This window comes from Cervus canadensis, chromosome 6 (genome assembly GCF_019320065.1).
Source record: "Cervus canadensis isolate Bull #8, Minnesota chromosome 6, ASM1932006v1, whole genome shotgun sequence".
NCBI lineage: Eukaryota > Metazoa > Chordata > Mammalia > Artiodactyla > Cervidae > Cervus > Cervus canadensis.
In genome coordinates, this window is record NC_057391.1 from 16,439,315 (window position 1) to 16,462,353 (window position 23,039).

The 23,039-nt window shown below is 36.3% G+C and overlaps 1 protein-coding gene across 2 annotated transcripts in view; it reads right to left on the minus strand.

Annotated features, from left to right (window-relative positions):
* Positions 1-23,039, minus strand: part of UACA (uveal autoantigen with coiled-coil domains and ankyrin repeats) — an 83,828-nt gene that overhangs the window by 20,271 nt on the left and 40,518 nt on the right. Inside the window, exons 1-9 of one of the 2 annotated variants that reach the window (XM_043470937.1) lie at positions 21,015-21,716; positions 18,712-18,845; positions 14,260-14,348; positions 12,304-12,368; positions 11,435-11,492; positions 5,540-5,610; positions 5,331-5,437; positions 3,618-3,799; positions 2,202-2,239 (exon numbers count right to left, since the gene is read on the minus strand). In XM_043470937.1, coding sequence (XP_043326872.1) covers positions 2,202-2,239; positions 3,618-3,799; positions 5,331-5,437; positions 5,540-5,610; positions 11,435-11,492; positions 12,304-12,368; positions 14,260-14,348; positions 18,712-18,845; positions 21,015-21,053 — 783 coding nt within the window. In that variant the 5' untranslated portion in view covers positions 21,054-21,716. Of the gene's footprint in view, positions 1-2,201; positions 2,240-3,617; positions 3,800-5,330; positions 5,438-5,539; positions 5,611-11,434; positions 11,493-12,303; positions 12,369-14,259; positions 14,349-18,711; positions 18,846-21,014; positions 21,717-23,039 lie in introns of those variants that run through there. The other variant, XM_043470936.1, reaches the window with a different exon arrangement.

The window sequence follows — 23,039 nt, forward strand, 5'->3', positions numbered from 1 at the left end:
ATAATTTGACAGCTAAAAAACCAAATAAAAAAAAAAAAAAAAACAAAAACAAAACAAAAAAAAAAAAAAACCAAATAAAAAAGTAAATGCCTTAGTTCTCTAAGGTAATTACATTTTGCATTATTTGTTGAGTTTTGTTTAATCAAGTGTTTAAACTATCATTCTAATGAGCTTGGATTTGGAATTGGAGGGGAAAAAAGTTCCCATTAAGATGATACTTCGTATCCACAATTTGGCCCAAACTACATTTCTAGCTTCATTGCTTCTAGCAAAGGTCCGTTCTCACGTGGAATCTGACCAGTCTCTTCATACCATGTCCTGCCCTCGCCTTCCCTCTGGTCCCTGTCCCTCTGGCCCTCTACTGCCCCCTTGGGCATGTCAGACACGTTCCCTCATCAGAGGCTTGGTACTTGCCACTCCCTCTGCCCTTGAGGTTTCACCCACAGAGCCCCTGGCTCCCTCTTCACTTCCTTCAGACCTCTGCTGGAATGTCACTTCCTGACCACACCATCTAAAATAGCTTCCTGCCCTCTGTCTCTGCCTCCCCTCATCCTGTTCTGCTGGTCTTCAAAGCATCTCCTAGGATACTAAATACCTACTTGTTTATTATTCATCTCTCTCACTAGGCTGGGAGCTCCATGAGAGCAGGGACTTGGAACACTGATATCCCCAGCACTTAGAACAGTAATAAGTAAGTAACTGAATACATCTTATTTTTAAACTATAGGCGTCTTGATAACAAGGATTACATGTCCTTTAGTACGGAAACAAATCCTATTTATAACAGCTATTATAAAATGTATTTAATAAATAACTGAAATAAGTTTCATTGTTCTTAGTAGAATATTAATTTCATGAATTCATTTAGATAACTTATTCATTAAGATACCATTGCCATATTAATATTCAATAATTCTTTCTTTTAAATACCTATATATTTCAGAATCATTTTTCTCTGAATCTGGGTGAGATGACTGGTACAGTTATAAGAGTGTACATTTTATTTCCCTCTACCCCAACTTAGGTTATCTAAAGAGACAGCTGCTCCAGATGGAAAAAAACTGACAAGTAGACATGACCCATGCATGGACATATTACTTAATTCTGATGGACTGAAAAGGCAGCATGCTTTCATATAGCTTTCAGATTCAGGTGCGGGCTAGAGAAATGATGCAGAATGATGACAGGATGGTTGAGAAGGTACCTGATTACTTTCTCTTCAGGGTTTGAAAATGTTCAGGTCCTTCTCACTAGAGAAAAGCTGAAAGCCTGGAAGGGAACAGCCAGCAGAAGAGGAGAGTTGCCTACACTAGCTTTGGGCAAGATGGTTAGAGTGCGTAAAGCAACCCCACTCATTTTAACTCAAAGAGAATAGGGGGAATAATCAGACATCTGCTGAGACACAAAACCAGGGTTAAGTAGTGATTTGATAATAAAGTTAGTGCAAGGGATGAATTACTTCATGTACTGTGTTTTTTTAAAAAGTCAGTGTGAAAGTCACTCAGTTGTGTCCGACTCTTCGAGAGCCCATGGACTATACAGTCCATGGAATTCTCCAGGCCAGAATACTGGAGTGGGTAGCCTTTCCCTTCTCTAGGAGATCTTCCCATCCCAGGGATCAAACCCATGTCTCCCACATTGCTGGTGGATTCTTTACCAGCTGAGTCACAAGGGAAGCCCCCTTTAAAGTCAAGTCCTCATTAAATTAAATACACACAGCAAAAAAGAAAAAAGAAAATCAAAATGTTAACGAGGCATTGAAGTCACATATATAGTCTTCCTTGAATTGTTTTCTTCACTTCTTATTGCACTGAAAGAATTTTCCCACCTCAGGATATATTTGATTCTGTTACTAAGTGAAAATAGAAAACTGTCTATGGTCTGCCAGACTAATATTCATCATCAAAGAATCTCAACAAGGTGCAATATTTCACACTTGAAAGGACTGTATGTTCAAGACCAGCGATCAGGAGGTTGCTTATTGCCCACTGGATACATTCATTGTAATTAAGACCCACTGTCTCAAGCTGAGTGACAGTATCTGTATAAAGCCTCAGGATCTCATGACCTAGGTTCTACATGGGCATGATTAACTGAGAAGAGAGAACAACATGAATTTAAACTCAAAACAGTTAAACATAACCATTAACCAGGTTTGCTAAGCACTTTACTTAAATTGTACAATATACATAATTTTTAACCTGTTGTAAAGATGGTCCTTTCTTCCAAAGTTCTCTCCCTGAAGATTTAAAGAGAGGGAAAGAGAGGAGAAAGAGGAACAGTGAGAAAGAAGGTTAACTCAGGTAGATTTCCATTCCCTAATTATATAATTAAGTCAATATTAAAGAAATAAATTTCTTTCTTTATAGCTTACTACCTTACAGTTAAAACAATAGTGAAACATCACTTTTGCCTATCTAATTGGTAAAGTATTTTTTCCCTAGGATAACATCTATGTAGATAATATTCAATGCTAGGGAGGGGAGGGAGGTGAACAATGCAAAATTGAAAACACTCCTAAATGAGAAGGCAACTTGTTGATATATATCAAAAGCTTAAAGAAATGTGCATAACCTGAAACCTCCTGACTCAATTTCTAGGAAGTGATTCTAAGGGTATAATAAAAACATGCTAAAACATTTACACATAAGGACAGTCACTAAATGGTTATTTACATTAGTAAAAACTGTAAGCAACTTAAATAACACCTATAGAAAATTACTTAACCAAATTAAATGTAAACAGATTGAATTTTATGCATCAATAAAAATCATACTGTAGAAAAAATACTTATGAGGGAAAAGTCTTTAAACTGTATTACACAAAAAGTAATCTATAGCTTACTACAGGTGACTTCAATTTTATGCATAGTGAATAGACTGGGGAAGAATATTCCTCAAAATGTTAGTAGAGGCTCCTCAGTAGCAGAAAGTGAAGTCGCTCAGTCGGGTCCAACTCTTTGCGACCCCATGGACTGCACAGGCTCCTCCATCCATGGGATTTTCCAGGCAAGAATACTGGAGTGGGTTGCCATTTCCTTCTCCAGATGTTCCTGACCCAGGGATTGAACCTGGGTCTCCCATATTGTAGGCAGACGCTTTACCATCTGAGCCAGCAGGGAAGTGGCAGAATGAGTGGCTAATTTTACTTGCTGTGCTTTTCTGTACTTTCCAATTTCTCTTTAATAAGCATAGAAACGTACTTGACACAAGTATTCAATAAATCTTGGTTGAATATTTTATATACACGTTTAAACAATGATTCTTTAAAACTTTTTAAGTATAAGACCTTAAATCCCTCACCCCTCATCAAAAAATATGTATTAGTAAAGCCCTTTATTTGAGTCTTTCTTTTCAGTTCTTAAATTACTCCACAGTAGAGGAGGGTTGAGTGGATAAGCTAGACAGTAAATGTAACACACACTGCCTCAAAATGAGTGACTGTAATGTAAACCTGCACAGCTGGGGCAGAGAGGGAGATGAACCAGTACTGCTTAAAGTAAGGAGTGTTTTGCCCCTTACAAATACTGTAGCTCTACCACGTAAATCTTAAAAAGCTGTTCTTTATTAGCATGCTTTATTAACTAGCACTTTCTAGTGACAAAAAACTGCTGGTACCTTTGTTGGAATTTTCCGATGCAGTCTTCAGTAAGGTTAGAATGTCCAGATTGTCACCAATTCTTGCATAGTAAGAACTATCATGGCCAAGGGCATCCAGCAAGGTTACATCAGCGCCATTTTTGATTAAGACTTCTACTGCATCTTTGCAACCATACTCGCATCCTAGCATGAGAGCAGTCCTACAAGGGAAGACAGAAGAATAAAAGACCATAAGGAGGATACAAAAAATATTTCAGAAATCTCTTTCAGAGGCCCCATTCCTAAAGAACAGATATGACTTTTAAAAGCTATATTGTTAAAAAAATAAAATAAAATAAAAGCTATATTGTTACACACACAGATTTGACTTCATATTTTTGTTTTATATTTTAACTCCATTGCATTTATAAAAACATGTGCTTGTGTCTTAGTTTGCAGGGCTTCCCTTAGTTTACAGTGGCGCAGATGGTAAAGAATCTTCCTGCAATGCAGGAGACCCGGGTTCAATCCCTGGATCAGGAAGATCCCCTGGAGAAGGGAATGGCTACCCACTCCAGTGTTCTTGCCTGGAGAATTCCATGGACAGAGGAGACTGGCGGGCTACAGTCCATCGGATCACATAGAATCAGACATGACTAAGCACAACACAGCAATGAAAAAAGAGATAAACATACTTGGAAAAACATAAGATCTATTAAACAAGACATTATATACATGGATCAGCCAGATCACGCCTCTCTGATCTAAAATTTATTTTTATATCAAATTTTATTAATCATGCTTGGAGCCAGATTATAGTATCACAAAAACAAAGTAATATAAAAAAGTCACTTTCTTAAAAATCACACTAATGATTAAATTGCTTAAGAATTTCCTCCTTTGGGATGCCTGAACAGTAAAAACGATCAGAGCTATAAAATCTGACATCCAAAGACTAATTATACTTACCTACTTCCAGTGAACTACAAACAATAGAATACATGTTTAAAAGAATAAAATAAACTGAAAAGAAACCAACAATTTGACTAGTATTCATCTATAAAAATCTCAGAAACTTGTCATAAATTATTATAATGCTTCACCTGGTGAAATGGGCATATTTTGGATACTTTGTTGTCAGAACCTCTGTGACTATAGACATCAGAATTACAATATAACAAGTGGTATGATACACTAAGCCCAGAAAAGAAGACAGGGAGAAACACAGACAGAAATTGTTAGTACACATCAATTAAAACAACATCAAACACAGATGCAGAAGTAAATGAATGGGATCTGTATTGGGGTACAGAAATGAACTGAGTTTCAGAGAAGGAGGTGGCATTGTGCCCAGGTAGAAAGGAGAGAAAATACCGTGAGAAAATCTACACTGAAACATGTCCATCTCCAGGACAGCCAAGAACTCCTTTACCCTCAAGATTCACTAATGAAGAAGCAGATTGTAGATGTAGCTTTTTATTCTTCTTCCTTATTTGAGCCCGCTTCACTAAAGGTTATTTTAAACGTTAAAAATAACTAGGATACAATTCCTCTTTCTTCAGTTCTTTGACTCAAACACAGGCCATAGTCACTGCATATATTTCGAGTATTTCCCTCTCCCCTCTTAAGTAGTGAATGCTAATTCCAAGGAAGGGAGAACCACAGGAGGTGGAAAGGCCAGGTCACAACAGCAGAGCTTCAGGATCACTGGGCATCCAGTTCGTGTCTAAGGAACCTTGATAAAAGAATTACCTGTTTTGTTTGTCTCTGGAATTAATATCCGCCCCTCTATCTATCAGCAGTTGACATATTGTTGGCCTACACATCTGAGTAGCCAGAACAAGCGGTGTCCGCCCATCCTAAGCAACAAAAAAATAAGACAGCATTAAGACAACAAATCTCCCAAAATGTGAAAGTTAGAATCCATGAGTTGAAATGACAATAAACATAAACTGACTTACTACATCTTTGGCATTCACCGAGGCCCCGTGGTCGCAGAGCAGCTGTATGCTAGAAGGACAGTCTGCCATAGCTTTGAGGAACAAAGGAAAATGATAAATGGTGAACATCTGCTGGTAACACGTGGTGTTTTGCAAGACCCATATAAGGCCTAAATTCTTCAATCCCTAAAATACCAAGCTTTACATCCTTCACTCTCAGTTTAGCATTATAAGCATTGATTTTTCTATCTGAAAATGGATTAGACAAGATCATTTTGTAAGTTTTATATAATTTATTAGAACCAAGGAATACTGTCATTCTTATAGAAGATAAGAATATACTGCTGTTCTAAGGGTAAACACTGACAATGAAAATCAAACTTAAATTTTCTATTAGAGTATATTTTAAAATATGGCTATAACTGACTGCACCCTTGAAGTATTAGCTGAGATTTTTTTTTAAAGAATCATATCCTTTCTTTTTTTTTTTTAAATAGAAGAGCTACAGTTAATAAAGTATGACTCATATAGTTCACATGCCCTTTCAAAGCAGAAACTGCAATGTCTGACCTTAATTATGCAAAAAGCAGGGTCATTTTGCTAAAAATTGTATTACAAAGTCACATCATGCTTCTTCTCTGATTGACACTAGAGTTCATATTTATATCAGGAAAAAATGGTCAAATTCATAAAGTGTGTTTATACTTCCCATGAGTTTTTATAAAATTTTATGAGTTGATATTAGATTATCTGCACAAAAAGAACTAAGTCAATGTTCTTTTTTTTTTTTTTGTAAAATTCAATAAAGTAAAACCAAACATACATTTAAAAAAATCAAGTAAATTTTTCATTTCTGATGTCTTTAATCCAGCAACCTTTTATATAAAATATACCATCAACCTTTTAAAAAAGATAAAACTGAAATCAAATACATTAACTCCAGAATTATGAAATGAACAACCATTCAGGTCCAAATAATAATGAACAAATGCAATGGATAAAAACTTGAGAGTTATACATATTGCATAAGTCAAGTCAGTATTGAAGGTGCTATGGTGGAGAACATTAGCTGTTCACCGTTCTTCCATGGTAATAAAACTGTGCCAGTCACACGGTGGTTCACCTAGACCACAGGTCCCAGGCTCCTTTGCATGCAGGCAAGAGTACATGAGTTAGATCATGCCAGTTGAGTCTGACCGGAGGGATATGTGCTACCTTCTGAGGCTAGGGCTGCAAAATGTGGTTACACATTCCTCCATAATCTTTCTCTTTCCTGTTAGCAGGAAAACGGATACCTGTTGTCAGCTTTAGCCTTAAAGAAGAGGACAACACCCTAGGCAATGGCAGAACTGCAAAATGGAAGTAATCTGGGTCCCTGCAGGACCATATGGAACAGAGGAACAAGCCAATCTGATCATCAGGGCTGTGACATGAAAGAAACTGTGTTTTTTAAAAGCCAATGTTATTTTGTCACAGAGGTAGAATCTTATCCCTAATCAAGACAAAAATTGCTACTGGAAGTCAGGCCCTGCTAATAACTAAACAAATAACTAAATTACATGGCACCGGTTTACTGGATGGATACTAGGTGGTCAGTAAAATGTATTTCAGGCTAGGAATCTTGTGATTTTTCTCATGTTGTAGCAAAACATTTGCTAGATTTATCATGTGTTCTAATTTAAAAGGTACACCATGTGACTATGGAACCTTTCTAGGTGAAGCAACAGAAGAGAGTCAAAATTTTAGTACATATTGACAGCTGCTTACTGCTTTTAGTAAGGTATTTTAAGAAAGTGATGAGGTTAAGCAAAAATTAGTTATGCCCACTGTTGGAAGCAAACAGAGTGCCTAGATATTTGGGACCTCACAGGTATAGGGAAGCTAATTATTTCTCTTTACCAAACAGCAAGATCTAAAATTATTGCTAGTCACAACTTTTCTCAAAGACTGCGCAATAAGGAAAATAAAGAAAGGGGGCGAAAAAAGGTCCAGTCCTGGAATAAAGATGGAATTGAGGATACTATATTCCTATACAAGACTATTATTTCAGATGACTTTGAGATAGCAGTATTAAAATGAAGTAGAGAACCAATGAACTTATTTTCAAAACAGAAGTAGAGTCACAGACATAGAAGACAAACTTACGGTTACCAGGGGGTGGAGGGGAGGGATAAATTGAGATTGGAATTAACATATACACACCACTCTATATAAAATACATAACTAATAAGGAGCTACTCTACAGCACAGGGAACTCTACTTAATACTCCCTAGTGGATTATATGGGAAAAAAATCTAAAAAAAAGAGTGGCAATATGCATAACTGATTCACTTTGCTATACACTTACTTGTACATTGTAAATCAACTATACTCCAATAACAATTTTTTAAAACCTTGTAAATTAACCTAATGTTCTATACTGTATGGAACATTTTATAAATAAATAAATTTTCTAAATTTGGCCAAAAAAATAAAATGAGGTAGAGAATCATGACTCTAGAAATAAAGACAAGAAATAAAGGAGGGTTAAAATTTTTATGTCCAGAAAATAAATGGTGAAATAAATATGAAAGTGGCTGGCAACAAACAGGCGAGAAACCTTCCAAGGTTCTGAGGGAATGAATGTACTATCCCAAATCCGAAAGCCCAGGCAGCCAAACCAATAACTCTTCCTGCACTTAAGCTGCCTATACAGAAGGCATACCTTCCAGCATCCAATTTATCTGTGTCTTAGAGGATAATAGATAAGTAAGAACCTCCGAGATGGCAGCACTAGGGCCCACAGATGACAATGACAAGGGATTTCTCATGGGAAACAGAACCAGGGGGGCACATGGAGCAGTTAACCAAGAAATTTACTCCCAGACTTCAGCTTTCAGCCTTTGCAAGTTTTGCTCAGCAGCATTTGGTACCCACTATTGATTAGTGATTGCTGTGTATTTCCCAGTTCTCCCTTTTCTGGAACAGAGACTTTATTTATCCTGGTCTTGTTTCATCACTATATATTATGAAGAGTACATTTCTTTTCTTTGCGTTTACCAATTGTTGGACCATGAAGAGCCATCTCAGAGCCAACAAGAGCACAGCACCCAGAAGCCCGACTCTGAGGTGGCCTCAGTAACTGAACTGATTACGTATCCTCTCCTTGGCGGGGCGGGGGGCAAAGGTTCTGTGTGTGGGAAGTAGCGGCTGCAGGAACATTTGGAAGGCCAGAGGGCTGGACTGTGGCGACTGTTACCAACCTGTTCTCCCCTTCTTCTACAGTGGAGCAGCTGGGCTGTGACTAGTTATCTGGAGATTACATTTCTGGGCCTCCTTTGCAGGCCACCAACTGACTTTTCTCTTGTTGATGGATTAGGAATAAAGGGCTGTTTACCACTTCCAAATCTGGGCCTTAGATCGCGGGCATTTGCTCCCCCAGTTCTCCTTCCCTTTGCTGCCGGCTGGAACACAGATATGACTACAACCCAGCTGCAATGATGTAGCTGAGAAAGACACCAGAGTAAAGTGGAGCAACAAGATGGAAAGAATTCAGTGCATCAAAGACCTCAAGCCACGTGCTAACCTATATACCACTCAACATTTTTATAATAAGCAACTGGTACTAAAGTTCTTTTATTATATCAACTCAGTCTTCATTCTAACTTCATCAATATACCTAATGGACAAATATTTAGATTTCAATTGGTTAAGTTGTACCAGTTTTAAAAATAAGGATAATAAAATCTATAATATAGAAAAAATTATACACACTTAATGTATACATTTTGATGAGTTTGGACTAAAGAATATATTGTAATACCATCACCACAATCAAGACACTAAACACATGGATCACTTCCACAAATTTCCTTGTGTCGTTTTGTGTGTCTGTGTTTTTGGGGTTTGAGGTTTTTTTTTTTTTTTGGTGAGAATACTTACCAAAATATTCTACCCTCTTAATATATTTTAAATTATACAATATTATATTGTTAATAATATGCAATACATTATTATATTATATAATTATCTAAATTTTTGTATAATCATTATACCTCAGGTATTTAAAAAAGTAAAAATAACTGGGGAAAGCTGAACATTGAGTAGATGATATTGAAACTATTTTCACACACACTAAGTGCGATAATGATGTTACATTTAGGTTACAAAATAGAATAATTATCTTTCAGAGATAAAAACTGAATTGTTTATGGACAGAATTATATGACGTTTTGGATTTGATTTAAAATATGTCAGGAGAGTAGAATAATGGGTGGTGGTATAAATGAATCAAGATTGGCCACATGATCACAACTGTCTAAATTGGATGAACAGTATAAGGTATTTTAATATGATAGTTTAACATTATGGTTGAAATTTTCCATAATAAAAATTTTAAAATAATTTTTAAAATGATTATTAATAAGGTTGGACTGATTAAAAAATAACTATGAAAAGGTGGTAGGAGAACAGAAATATCACATGACACAAATTCATACTTCATTAAGCAGCAAAATCATTTTAAAATTTCTATCAAGCACAATAAATTAGTGCTACAGAAATGAACTGTATTTTTTTTATGGTGTAAATTTAAATAAATCTGTTTGGTGATTCTGTAACTACACAAGCTTGATAAGCATATTACATATGAATCTAGGTTTATGTTTTTTTAATTACTTATTTTTATACAAGTAGCAATACAAAATTATCATAAAAATAAAAAACTACAGAAACTCACAGGGAGGGGTCATTGTGAGGCTCAAATGATATGTATGTAAAAATGCTTTGCAAATAATAGTACTCTGTTCCAAAAATTTTTTAAATGCACTGTGTAAGAGATTAAACTATCATAGAAGTACATATTTTTTCAAAGGAAGAAAATCAAGTTATGAAAGTTTGAAGGAAATTTGAAGTATAATACATTTTTCAAGGGACCACTCTAACTACCACAGTTACTCCATATACATGAACGGAAACAGTGTGTTGTTTTTTTTTTCCTTTTCTTTGAACTTCTAGTTAACTATTAATTTCAGTCTTAGAAGAGTCCAGCCAGGGGTCAGAATATCTTACATTTCAACAATCCTTAAATATTTAACTTTTTCTAATCATTTTCTTTAAGACACCTAAAGAATAAAGCAGATAAACTTTGATATTAATAAAATTCTTGAAATTACTAATATAAAACTCTTTTAAAATAGAGCACATTACAATGATATCAAATTCAGCACTGATACCTCTAAACCAAAACAAGCACCACCACCATTAATTGAGAAGTTACTACATGCCAGGCACTATTCACTAATCATGAATAGTTATAACCATTACTGGGCTTCCCTGGTGGCTCAGACGGTAAAGAATCCGCCTGCAATGTGGGAGACCTGGGTTCGATCCCTGGGTTGGAAAGATCCCCTGGAGGAGGGCTTGGCAACCCACTCTAGTATTCCTGCCTGGAGAATCCCCATAGACAGAGGAGCCTGCTGAGCTACAGCCCATGGAGTCGCAAAGGGTCAGACACGACTGAGCGACTAAACACACAAGGCAGTAGTATGCTTAACTTCATTCAGCAGATGAGGAAAATGAGGTACAGACATGTCAATGAGGTAAATACAGTTTTTAAGAAAGAGACAAGTCTTCCTTCTTCCATTTCTCCTACCAGTCCCCAAGCATACACATGGTATTTACAGCTCCTTGAGAACAAGGTTATGGTTTATTCATCTTTGAACTCTCAATATCTCGCATCTTGGCCTGGAAATACTGGCTGAATGAATCTTTTTAAGCTGTACAATCTACCCAATTTCAAACTTCAGTAAATAAAAAATTCATAACATTCTGTTTCTCCATGGATTACATAAACATATGCATGTTAAACTCTGAAATTAATTTAAATGCCCAGCCATTTTAACAAAGATTTATGTCCAACTGAAACCTTTGCTTACCTGCATCATGAAGTGCGGTTCTTCCCTGCAGGTCTACATGTTCAGTGGGACAATTGTACTGTTAAAACATGTAAATTTAGTCATGTAAGGAAGTTTTATTTTCAAATTAAATATCATGATTCAAATGAACAGCTGTTACTTCATCTTAAAAATATTGCATTTATCAAAAACTCTAAAGAGTACTATACAAGTCATAAATATTTTGACATGTGACAAATATAATAACATTGTACTATAAATTTAACAGTATTCCAGCAAACAGGAAAACATATGGTATATTACAATAGCATGGAATATAGAAACGGCTATTGTTTGGGTTTTGCTTTTTTTTTCTGTAGCAGTTAAAACTTGAACAATTGAATCAGAAAAAAACAAATGAGCTCTGCTGTGAAACTCAGTAGCAAACATGTTCAAGGAAACATGTGACTAGACTTTTCAACTAAAAACTTAATCTAGCCCACTAGTTCATAGAACTTTGTGGCTGCCTGATTACAAGCTTAACTAATGATGCTATTATACAGTCTGACTTATTGGTGTTTATATAGAAACATATAGATCCTATGCTGTGCCACTTCATCTCAAGTCATATACCAGACCACAGAAAATTCCAGTCTCTAGCTAATGTCAACAGGAAGGTCAAGTCTTTGTTGTTTATTTTTAATACACTGAGTTATGCAATTCACTTCCCTCAGAGTTTTTGCTCTTTATTGTTCACATTCTTTCACAAATGATGGAAAAAATATTATGTAAGCTAACAGTCAAAGCTAGCCTACTATTTTCTTTGATCTCAAGTTCCAAAAATGCATTGAAAACACATCTACTATTTGCAGTCAAAGTAATAAAGCCAAAGTATTAACCACTTTTACTACCTGTAGAAGTTTTTGTAGACACAGCGCATGCCCATACTTTGCAGCCAGGTGAAGAGCATTCCTTCCTAGAAAAGAGATAATTTTAAATATATGATAAGGGTTATTTTCTTCACATGTGAATTCCCCTTAAAAATGTGATTGATTTTTCCAAAATCAGTTGACAGACTACTTTATTTATAGGCATGCCTTAAGTGTGAGCTTTATTCGCACTGAAGGAGGGAGGGCAAAAATCACTCAGATTGGTCTCTAGGCAAAGCATCCAGAGCAGAAAGAACACAGACAAAAACAAAAAAGACATATGTTGGAGCTGGAATCAGCACAATACACGTACAAAGTTTTATGAGTTCTGAAAAGGTATGGTTAGTAAAAAATTTCTAAAAATAAATATTCTGCTTCAATGGAAAACACACACACGTGTGTGTATATGTGTGTGTGTGTGTAATAAACAGTTTTTTGTTCATTCAAAGCTGGCAAGTAAATAAAGTTTGGTCTTCAATTAAGAATTTGATGTACCTTTAGGTAAAGATTTACCTCACTAACTCATCTGTGATGTCTCTCTTTCTCTCCCTCCTTGCCTTCCATTTCCAAACAGAATGCTGTTAACAGCAATGCATTTATTTGTCCACACATGAAGTCACAGGATAAAACATTAAAGTTGTTAAGGAAACTCTCTGCTCTAGGTCAACTCCCATATTTCATTGAGTAACAAAGTATAAGCTCAGAGATACACAAATTGCAAAGGATCTCAGAGAACTGAGAATGATTGTCTAGATGAACGGAAAACTAAAACATTCACTAAGAAAAGTGATAGCTATATTCAAACGCTTAAAATCTATCCTGTGATATGCAAACAAACATATGCTATAGTATTTTAAAAGACAGACATAGGTATGACTAAGTTTAAGCAGAAGGCCTGTCTAGAAGAAATACTTGTTTATAAATACAGCTAGCCAAACAGACCAGGTCTCCTCATGAGGCATAACGGTTAAGAACACAGACTCTGACTGTGACTCATACACTGAAGGACCCTGGCACATCACTTAACAACTCAGTGCCTTGCAGGCTCACTGGCTTGATGTGAGGATAAAATGAGTTAGTACATGTAAAGTGCTTAGCAGAATAGCGTCATCTATTATCATGTTAAAAAAAGCATCATCTATTCTTGTTATGATCACTACTGGTGATGCTGTTATGAGGTAATTAGTTCCCCAACAAGTCTAACCAAAGGCCAAATGACCTCAGAACAGCAAGAATTTACATACTGAATAGAACATGCATCTGTGCTAAGTCGCTTCAGTCACGCATGACTCTTTGTGACCCTATGGACTGTAGCCCACCAAGCTCCTCTGGCCGTAGAATAATTCTCAAGGCAACAATACTGGAGTGAGTTGCCATGCCCTCCTCCAGGTGATCTTCCCGACCCAGGGATCAAACCCACATCTCCTACGGCTCCCGGCATTGCAGGCAGATTCTTCACTGCTGAGCCGTGAATAGCATATAAGTATAAATTAAATGGCCCCTATAGATTCCCTGAAGTCTGAGATTTTAGAATCCTATAACACTACCAAGACAAGCCCTAGACTTCAGGTCTCCAGCTGCTAATCTGTTCACTCATGCTTTCCGCTACATTGCCCTCTCCCCTACAATATCTCAACTAATTAGAAACCAAGTTAAGGCCTTCTCTCTGAAAATCACATTTAAGTCCGACTGAGAGCATTGGGGGCAGGAGGAGAAGGGGACGACAGAGGATGAGATGGCTGGATGGCATCACCGACTCGATGGGCATGAGTTTGAGTAAACTCCGGGAGCTGGTGATGGGCAGGGAGGCCTGGCGTGCTGCGATTCATGGGGTCGCAAAGAGTCGGACACGACTGAGTGACTGAACTGAACTGAACTGAGAGCATTATCAGTGGACAATGCTTGTCTTCTCTGCACTAACTATGGAGGCAAACATACCTGCCGTGTCACTGGTTGTAATATCAACTCCATGTAAAAGGATGGCATTCAAACACTCAAGATTTCCCTTTGAGGCTACAACATGAAAGCTAAACAAAAAGAAAATTTTGTTATGCCATGGAAACTACCCAAGGTCAACTTTAACGTTACATTCATGTCATCTTATATTCAATACTCCTACATACAAACACGTACACACATGCGTTTTAAAGGCTACACTAAACACTACATATTTAATACAAGAAAAAAAGAAACTTATTTCACATTATTGAAAAACTCATTTTAATCCAAATTTATGTCACTACCCCTGTAGTTTATCATTTCAATAACAGAGGCACTGGGGTTTAGACCTTAAATGCACTGAAAATTTTCTATCAGATTATTTTACTTAATTTCAAATATACGGAAACTGCCAAAACAAATGAAGATACCACAGAATGCTAAGGCTAAAGAGAAATCAAAACACTTATCCAGCTCTTTAGAATTATCATATTAAAGCTGGCATAGAAAAGTTTTCAAAACAAGCTAAGCTATACTTGAAAGCCACAAAAGATCTGGCATCATCTTCTTCCCCCAAAGTACTACCACATAATTCCTCCTTTCACTCAAGAGATCTGTATGACTGGTTGAAATTTCACATAAACAGGCAGAATTGAACATGTTTTCTAATAAGGTAAGTAAAGACTACTTAAAAACATAACTTTAAGTCATCAAGTATTCAAGAAACAGGATAAAATATCCCATTGTTTCTTTGATCATCTAATACTTTTTCTTAATGAACAAACACAGAAATATTTTGTGTGCATTAAGAACTGATACTGTACGTAAATACAGTAGGACTTGTTGGCAAAGGACACTGAACTCAGGCCATAAACAAGCACAGTAACCACTATGAAGATGCCAGGAGATAAAGGCTCAGCAAGGCACCTGGATACAGACACACTGCATACCCCGCAGCAGGGGTCTTCCCTCACCATACCACTTAAAAATTTTACATTTTCCCACTCCCTGAAACCTTAGTACTCCTAGCTCCCTCATCCCTGCCTTCATTATTTTAAATATAACTATGCATTTTCTAATATACATAAATTCAAATTTTATTTTCTTTATGGTCTATTAATCTCCTCTAAGAAATCAGGGATTCTTGGCTGTTCTGCTTCCTATTATATTTCCAGAACCAATTAAAGTACCAGACAGATGTGTTGTTTTTTAGTCACTAAGTTGTGTCAGACTCTTTTGCGACCCCATGGACCGTAGCCCACCAGGCTCCTCTGTCCATGGGATTTACCAGGCAAGAATACTGGAGTGGGTTGCCATTTTCTCCTCTAGAGGATCTTTCTGATCAAGGGATCAAACCCGTGTCTTCTGCATTGGCAGGTGGCTTCTTTACCACTGAGTCACTTGGGAAGCTCACCAGACAGATGATGGACCCTCAATACTTGAATAACTGAATGCTTAGGAACAAAATATAGAGATACCTTGCAAATTCATTTTCAGATATTAAATTATGCCTACATTAGCATCATGATGAATATAAATGCAAACTAGAGACTGAGCACTACTAAGTAAAGTAAATCAGGTTTGTGTACAGTTTAAATGAGAGAGAGAGATACTTCTGATAAAAAGAATATACTGTTCTTAAAAGTCAGGTAAGTTCTCCTTATAGTAGAATTAAACTGCTATAAGGCTGAGGGTCTCAATTCTATCTGCAACACTGAAGTGGGGAATTATATTATGCAATGCACTGAGAACTTTTTGAGGAATGATAATTTCCTTCAAGCAAAGGTTTTTCACCTTCAAACAACTTTGGAGATCTCATTCTTTGTCTACCTGTTTTCACTTCTTAGGCTCACAAAATTTGAAAGACTTCTTTCTCCAAAATAACTTAGCATTATACTGATGATGCACTAAGAGGGCAGAAATCAGAGCAAATCTATAATGCATTATTAATATGGGTGTGCTATAAATAGTAGATGTGCTTCAGAAAGAAGATATATCAATCATTACACTGTATGCAGAGTTGCAAGGGAAATCTGGAAAACTGCTTTATAGAAATATGCTTTTTCAATTAAAAAATCAACTTTTTCTTTTTAAAAACAAGACAAGTATTACTACTATAATTGGAGATCCAGGTAATTTGGACAGTCCCCACCTTTAAAGACAACCAGAAAAGCATACAAAATAAGAAATCTGCCTGAAGGTATCAGTGAGCTAACAAGATAGTGAAAAATTACTAATACAGTATGCAGGGAAGCACAGAGGCCCAGAGAGGTGAACTTGGAATATGGGGCTACTTTTTCTCTAGGAGCATTTGCTGGTTAGAGAGAAAAGAACTGAGAGGTTGAACAGTACTTTTGACAGCCTGAGGGGAAGGCGAGTCAGGAACTGGAACCCACAGCTCTCCAGGAGGCAATAGGGATTCTAGGTGAACCTGCCCCGTTTTGTATTGGCAAAGGGCTACATCCCTGGGAAAGAGGTGACCAGGAATAAAATAGATTCTTCTAATGACTATCACAAAGCCTCAAATATCTCATTTTTGAAACTGTATAGAGATCAAGAGGGGCTTTGGTGATGGCTCAGATGGTAAAGAATCTGTCTGCAACGCAGGAGACTGGGTTTTATCCCTGGGTCGGAAAGATTCCCTAGAGAAGAGATTGGCTACTCACTCCCATGTTCTTGCCTGGAGAATCCCACGGACAGAGGAGCCTCGAGGGCTGCAGTCCGTGGGGTTGCAAAGAGTCAGACATGATGGAGTGACTTATACTTTCACTACAGAGATCAAGAAGGACTTGTCAATTTTGCCTTAAATTTCAAAAATTAAGAACCAAAAAAAAAAACCATTCAAAATTAAACTATTTTTATAACTATAGAAAATATATATTTGTAGTATGTCCTGTACTTGACTAAATATAAAATGCTTTAATTAAGAAACACTTTGTGTGCGAATAACAAAAGGAAAATATTTTACCCTATGAATCCTAGAAAGAATTCTACTTCTATAGTGAATACCTCAAAAACTTACACTACTCAAATATGTCATAAACTAAAACTCACAGTTCATCATAAACTAAAGTCCACAGTTCATCATATTATACCAGATTTGCATAACTCTATTAATATAAGTAATTTCCCTCAAAATTGAACCTTAGATCAAAAAAGTCTGAACAAAATCTCAAGTAACCATTCATCCAAAACATTCAAAGCATGGGCAGACAAAACTGAAGAAATAAGGTTTCACTGAAGATTTTCATTGAACTTTTAAAATCATGGCACTCGGGGAAAAAATACGAAAAACAATTTTGATATTAAATTTTTACTATTTATACTGCGAGTCCTATAAATGGCTTAAAATTTAGCAAAAATAGAAGCAGGACTCAAAATAACCAGTTTCTGTAGCTATCAAATTGCCTACTTTACAAAACTGAAACAGTACAAAAAATTGGGACTCCTCAAACTTCAATGTTCTTATAAACAAAGTCATGCTCTGCTATTTTTACTATATTTTTGTATCTAAGCATTCTAAGATAGTAACCTACATCAAACATTAACTATTTACTTCCTAATATTCATTTCTATATTTAGTATCTAGTTTCCAGTATTCTAAAAAAAAAAAAAAAACTCATCCAAGTATAAGGCAGACAGGAATTTAAGGAAATGAGACTTTTCACCTCTAACTTTGGAAGGTTTCCCAGATAAGGTCTGAACTGCTGTATTTATAGAGGATAGTAACAGAATCTAGATCTACCCTTTAACCCAACTGCTCCCTATCCTCAACATGAAGGGAAATGATGAAGACTAGGAAGAGGTAGAAGAAAAGATACCTGGTTTATAAGCATATAGGCAAGCCAGCAGCCTTCAGTAACACAAAACAAAAGGGCAGGATCACTGCCTATATCTCCCTAAGTCACACTAGTTATTCTGCCTCTCTGTTGTCCTAGACATCTTCATTTAAATTAACTACCCCAATACAAAAAATGGATTGGGGTTAAGGGGAAAAGGCAGTGTAATTTATAGAACTCTTCCAAAATAGAAAACTTGGGTTTATATCCCAGACTGTGACTTTTAATGAGACTAGACCCCAAGTTATTTAGCCTCTGTAAACTTCTTCCTACTTCTTTCAGAGGGCCACTGTGAGGATCAAAGATGATAAGGAGTATTAAAAAAAAAAGCTTATAAAACAAAATTGCACCAAATAACCCAGGTTGTGATTTGCCATAGGGCCCAAACAACTAGACCACTGGGTGGTATTCTAGTATTCTCTCTCTCACTTTGAAAATCTTTCATATTGAGGACAATTATTAGTCCAAATTGATGAAAGTGATGTCTGAAAGATTTTAGAGTGTGGGTTTTGATAAAAAATTTTTTTAATTACATGTTGATAACCGTAATTCACAAATTTCATTTGTGTGCCAAGGGTGTACCCTTGAGAGAATTACCACGAGTAATACTCACGCAGATCTGCCTTCCACATCTAGCTTGCCTGGATTGACTCCCTTTTTAGCAAGGATTGAGGACACTTTTTCTACATCTCCCCTTTCTGCTGCTTTCATCAATCGGTCATCATATTTGTTCCAATCTGCTGCTTGCTACAATAAAGAAAAAAGAAAGTAAACATAGCATACTATATACTATATTAGTATGGCTCTCCAAAGAAGGGGAAACAAGAGAAGGGAAAACAGTGCTGTATAATACATCACTGGGTTCCCAAATGTATCTCAAATTCCTTTCTCCTCACTATTCTAACTTGATGAAAAGAGCCTTTCCAAAACACACAACATACAAGAAATAATTTATATATTATATATTTGAGAAAAAGGGAATTTCTCATGTTTTCTGCCCTGTTTTCTTTGCCTTCAGAGCAAAGAAAGGAAAGGAATTAACTGTTGAATACCTACCATGTGCCAGGTATAAATTACTGGAACAACTCTAATAAACTAGATTTATCATCTCCATTTAACAGATGAGAAAAATCAAGGCTCCAGGGATATTAAATGACTTAACAGGCCAAGCCCAATTATGACTTCTCATGACTTCCCAAATCAGTGTGCTTGTTTTCCTGTTCTATAATTCAAGCTTTTGAAATTGGCTCTGGTTACCTATCACCCAAGACCTTCAGAGGCAGTGAAATTCTGTACACATTTAAGAACACCCACCCCTCTCCCCCCAGCATCACTTGCTTAAAAGGTACTATTGGAAATATAATTATAGAAGCAAATTGTACACACATACATGCAATTAAAAAAGCAATCCATTATGCTTATATATTAGGATAAAAAGAAACATCTACATAGAAAAAAATTTTTTTAAACTCTAAAAATATTAACTACTTAAAAATCCTAAAATTATAGGATCAGAGATGACTTTCATTTTCTTGCTTCTTTACATTCAACATATACTGCTTTTTATAAAAAAAAAAAAAAGATGTTTGATTTCAACAAAAACAGTGCATATGTATTTCAAAGGAACAGTAAAGGTAGTTTTTTTAAAAATAGAAACATATCAAATGATATAATTTTATCAAGATTATCAAGTTTTAATTAGAGAAAATACATTCAAGACATCAGATATTCTGAAGCCAATAACTTTAACCTTTTCTTAGTAAATAGAAATGTAGAACTCAGAACTAAAATATACATTAAACAAGTAAGGTTTTAGCCTTTTAAAATTCTATACAGTAAACTTATTGCTAAATTCTTCTTTGCTAAGTCCAATATCATTTTTAGAACAAAAAATAATGTACATATCTTTCACTTATCTTACAAAGCAATTCTTATGTCCACAAATACAATAACAAAATCTCTGGAGGAAAAAATGAATCACTTTATATAAAGCATGTCCTCTAAACATTTGAGCAATAGGATTATTTTATATCTACTCTCCTCTAAAACAAAACTAAAAAGTAACCAATTTTCTAGCTAAATAAATAATGTATTCATTAAATACTTGAAGTGAAAAATATAAAAACTGAATATGAAAAAAGATAAAATTTTAACCCACCAATGAAATGTAACATTTCAATGGAATCTGGTTCAAGTATCTACACAGACTTCAGAATTGCTGTCTGCAGTCAAATTTGGAGATGAACTACTTCCTTCTAACTTGAAAAGTTCAAATTATCAACTATGCTCTGAGTCCTATGAGCTCTACTTACTGCCTCAATCTAAACAACCCTTTGGGCTTCCCCTTTCTTTAGCTTTAAAACAAAACAATCAGTGTGCTGGCTCTAATTTGGGGAGTGGTAGTAGATGCAGGCTTTGTGATTTCAAATGCCTAAGGGATTAAGTCACGTTTAGCACACAAACCCCTGCTCTAAATTGATTAGTTTACCCTTGCAGTTAGAACAATCTCAATTTTATTTCCAAGTAAACTAGCTGGTGGAAAAAGGAGCTATTTAAAACACTAGAACAATTGCAAAATCCGAAAGTAAGGCTCTTTAAAAGATAACTAAATAAGATTAAAGTCTGGTATTAATCCGGTGATTTTTCAGTTCTACTCTACCAAGCACTCTGGCCCACTGTCAGTTAACAGAAATACTGCTGAATTACTAAAATTCTATTATGAGCTTTTTGAATCCAGAAAAAGAAACAAGCACTTTTGTTTTCGATCACTAGCCCCAGTCTGCTAATCAAATAAACCAGAGAGAATAGAATAAGACAAAGAAACCAAATTTTTTTAAAGGTAGTACATTTTAAAAGAACACAGTTCAGAAAGCCTGGCCAAGACTCTTTTGTTTCACTGACTATAGGGATACCTACTCTGTTCTTAGGAGCACAAGAAAACCAACAGCTCATCATAGACAGGATTTAGTTTCTTGTTGCTAACAGCAAATTAGTTCACATTAAGTTACAAATCACTGTGGCTCACAGAGCGAGCCCTCAGAGAAACTCCTAACTAGTGACTCAGTCCTTCTTCTTACAGCTCTTCCTGTTCTGCAATCTTCATGCTGCGCTACGCTTAGCTTGGATCTCTAAGGATATTTTCTTCGTCTTCGGAATCCTTCTCCGCCTTCATAACGCTTGAAAATTATCTTCCTTGCAGCGGCAGCACTTGATTAAGAGCAGCCCCAAATCAGGTACTGTAACTCCTCCTATTTGTTATTCTTTAGAAGCTGTCTTTCACCGCCTTCCCTTTTCGGGGACTCCACTGGAAAGCTGGAACAGCACTCTACATCCTGCCGCCTCAACACTGCGGCACAGACCAGCGCCGGTGCACAATAAAGCTGTCCACATCCGAATCATCCCCGAAAACAGTGTGAAGACTGCCTCCCATTGGTCAGGATCTATTTTAGATTCCATAGGCCTTGACAGCTGAGTGACAGAGAAGAGCAGCTAAGAATATACTGCAAATGCATGCTTCTCCTCTGAGTAATAAACTTAAGGTCTGCGAGGGAAAAATGACTCAAACACATTGTAAAACATGCTTATTATATCAAAGCAACTTGCGTGACATTACAACAGTATTGTTAACAGACAAATTTGGTTATTCCCACAAAAAAATATTTTAAACCAGTTTCAGTCTTAGGATCGTCTAAACAGAAGTTATAATAACCTTGATAAACAGAATATAAAATTCTATTTTTGGCAAACAGAATCACACTTTAATTTAAGGAAACACACACACACACAGAAACATGTTCAGATTTTTCTCCATTTTCCTTGTACCCCTCTCAGTCTCGTTCTGCATGCAACCAGGTTTCCGCTTACAACCGCTGCCAGCCTGTCTCCTAACATGTTAAATGAGAAGAGCAAAGCACTGCCAAGACATTAAATAGTCTGCATTATGATGAATACTTTTCAACAAATTTTAAATTTAACTCACTGCTCTTAATTTCCAAGTTTAGCACCCTGCCTGATATAGCAAGTAAATATTTTATCAGTGGAAAATCAAATTATCTGGATTCAGGGATTTTAAAACACAAGTAAGATGATTAAATATTAAAGGAAGCAAATGTATATTAATCACTGAGCTAGACTGTAAATAAAACTCCACCTGAGGACAAAGTAAACACCCTCTCCACGTTCTCCTCCGTGATGTTTCACCTCCTTGTACCACAACATCCCTTACATTATCAAGGACGGTGACAAATTTCCACAAGCTCCAGGGATTTTTTTCTGTTCTAGTTCCCCCATTAACACAAGAGTAATTTACACTTCTTCCAAAAAGTCAGATTTGGGAAAACCATTTCATGGGAATGAAAAACAGCCCAACACGACTGTTTACAGGAGGAGGTAAGGGCTATACTACAGATCATGCCACCAGCTAAACTCTGTTATGAATATCATCAAGAAATCCATTTCCTACTATGTAAAATATTAGGGACATATTCTAAGATATATAAGATCACATACCATAATGTATTATTTTTGAAACAACTTTTTTTTTTCCCCAAATCACGTTAGACATCACAATGGATTCTTGGCTGGAGCCAGAGACTCTGCCCACTCAATTCCACCCTTCTTCAGGGAAATCTGGGTGGGATAGAACTCAGGTCCTATCCTTTGGTTAACAAAGCAAGCACATTCTTTCTAGAAATAGGACAGCAAAGGCAAAGGAAATAAAAAGAAAGGAGGAAATCTGCAAGAAGTAATAAAAGCCATACATGGAGCTGTCTTGTGCTAATAACCAAGGCTCAGGAGACAGGATGTATGGACTCTCCTAAACTGTGGCTACCCGGAACCTCCTCTGTTCCTCAGTCTCCTTTTCCTACTCTCTCTCTCTCTCCTCCTCAGCTGTTTCCCGAGAGCTCAAGACAAATTCCCACCTCTGCTGCCCCCTGTGCC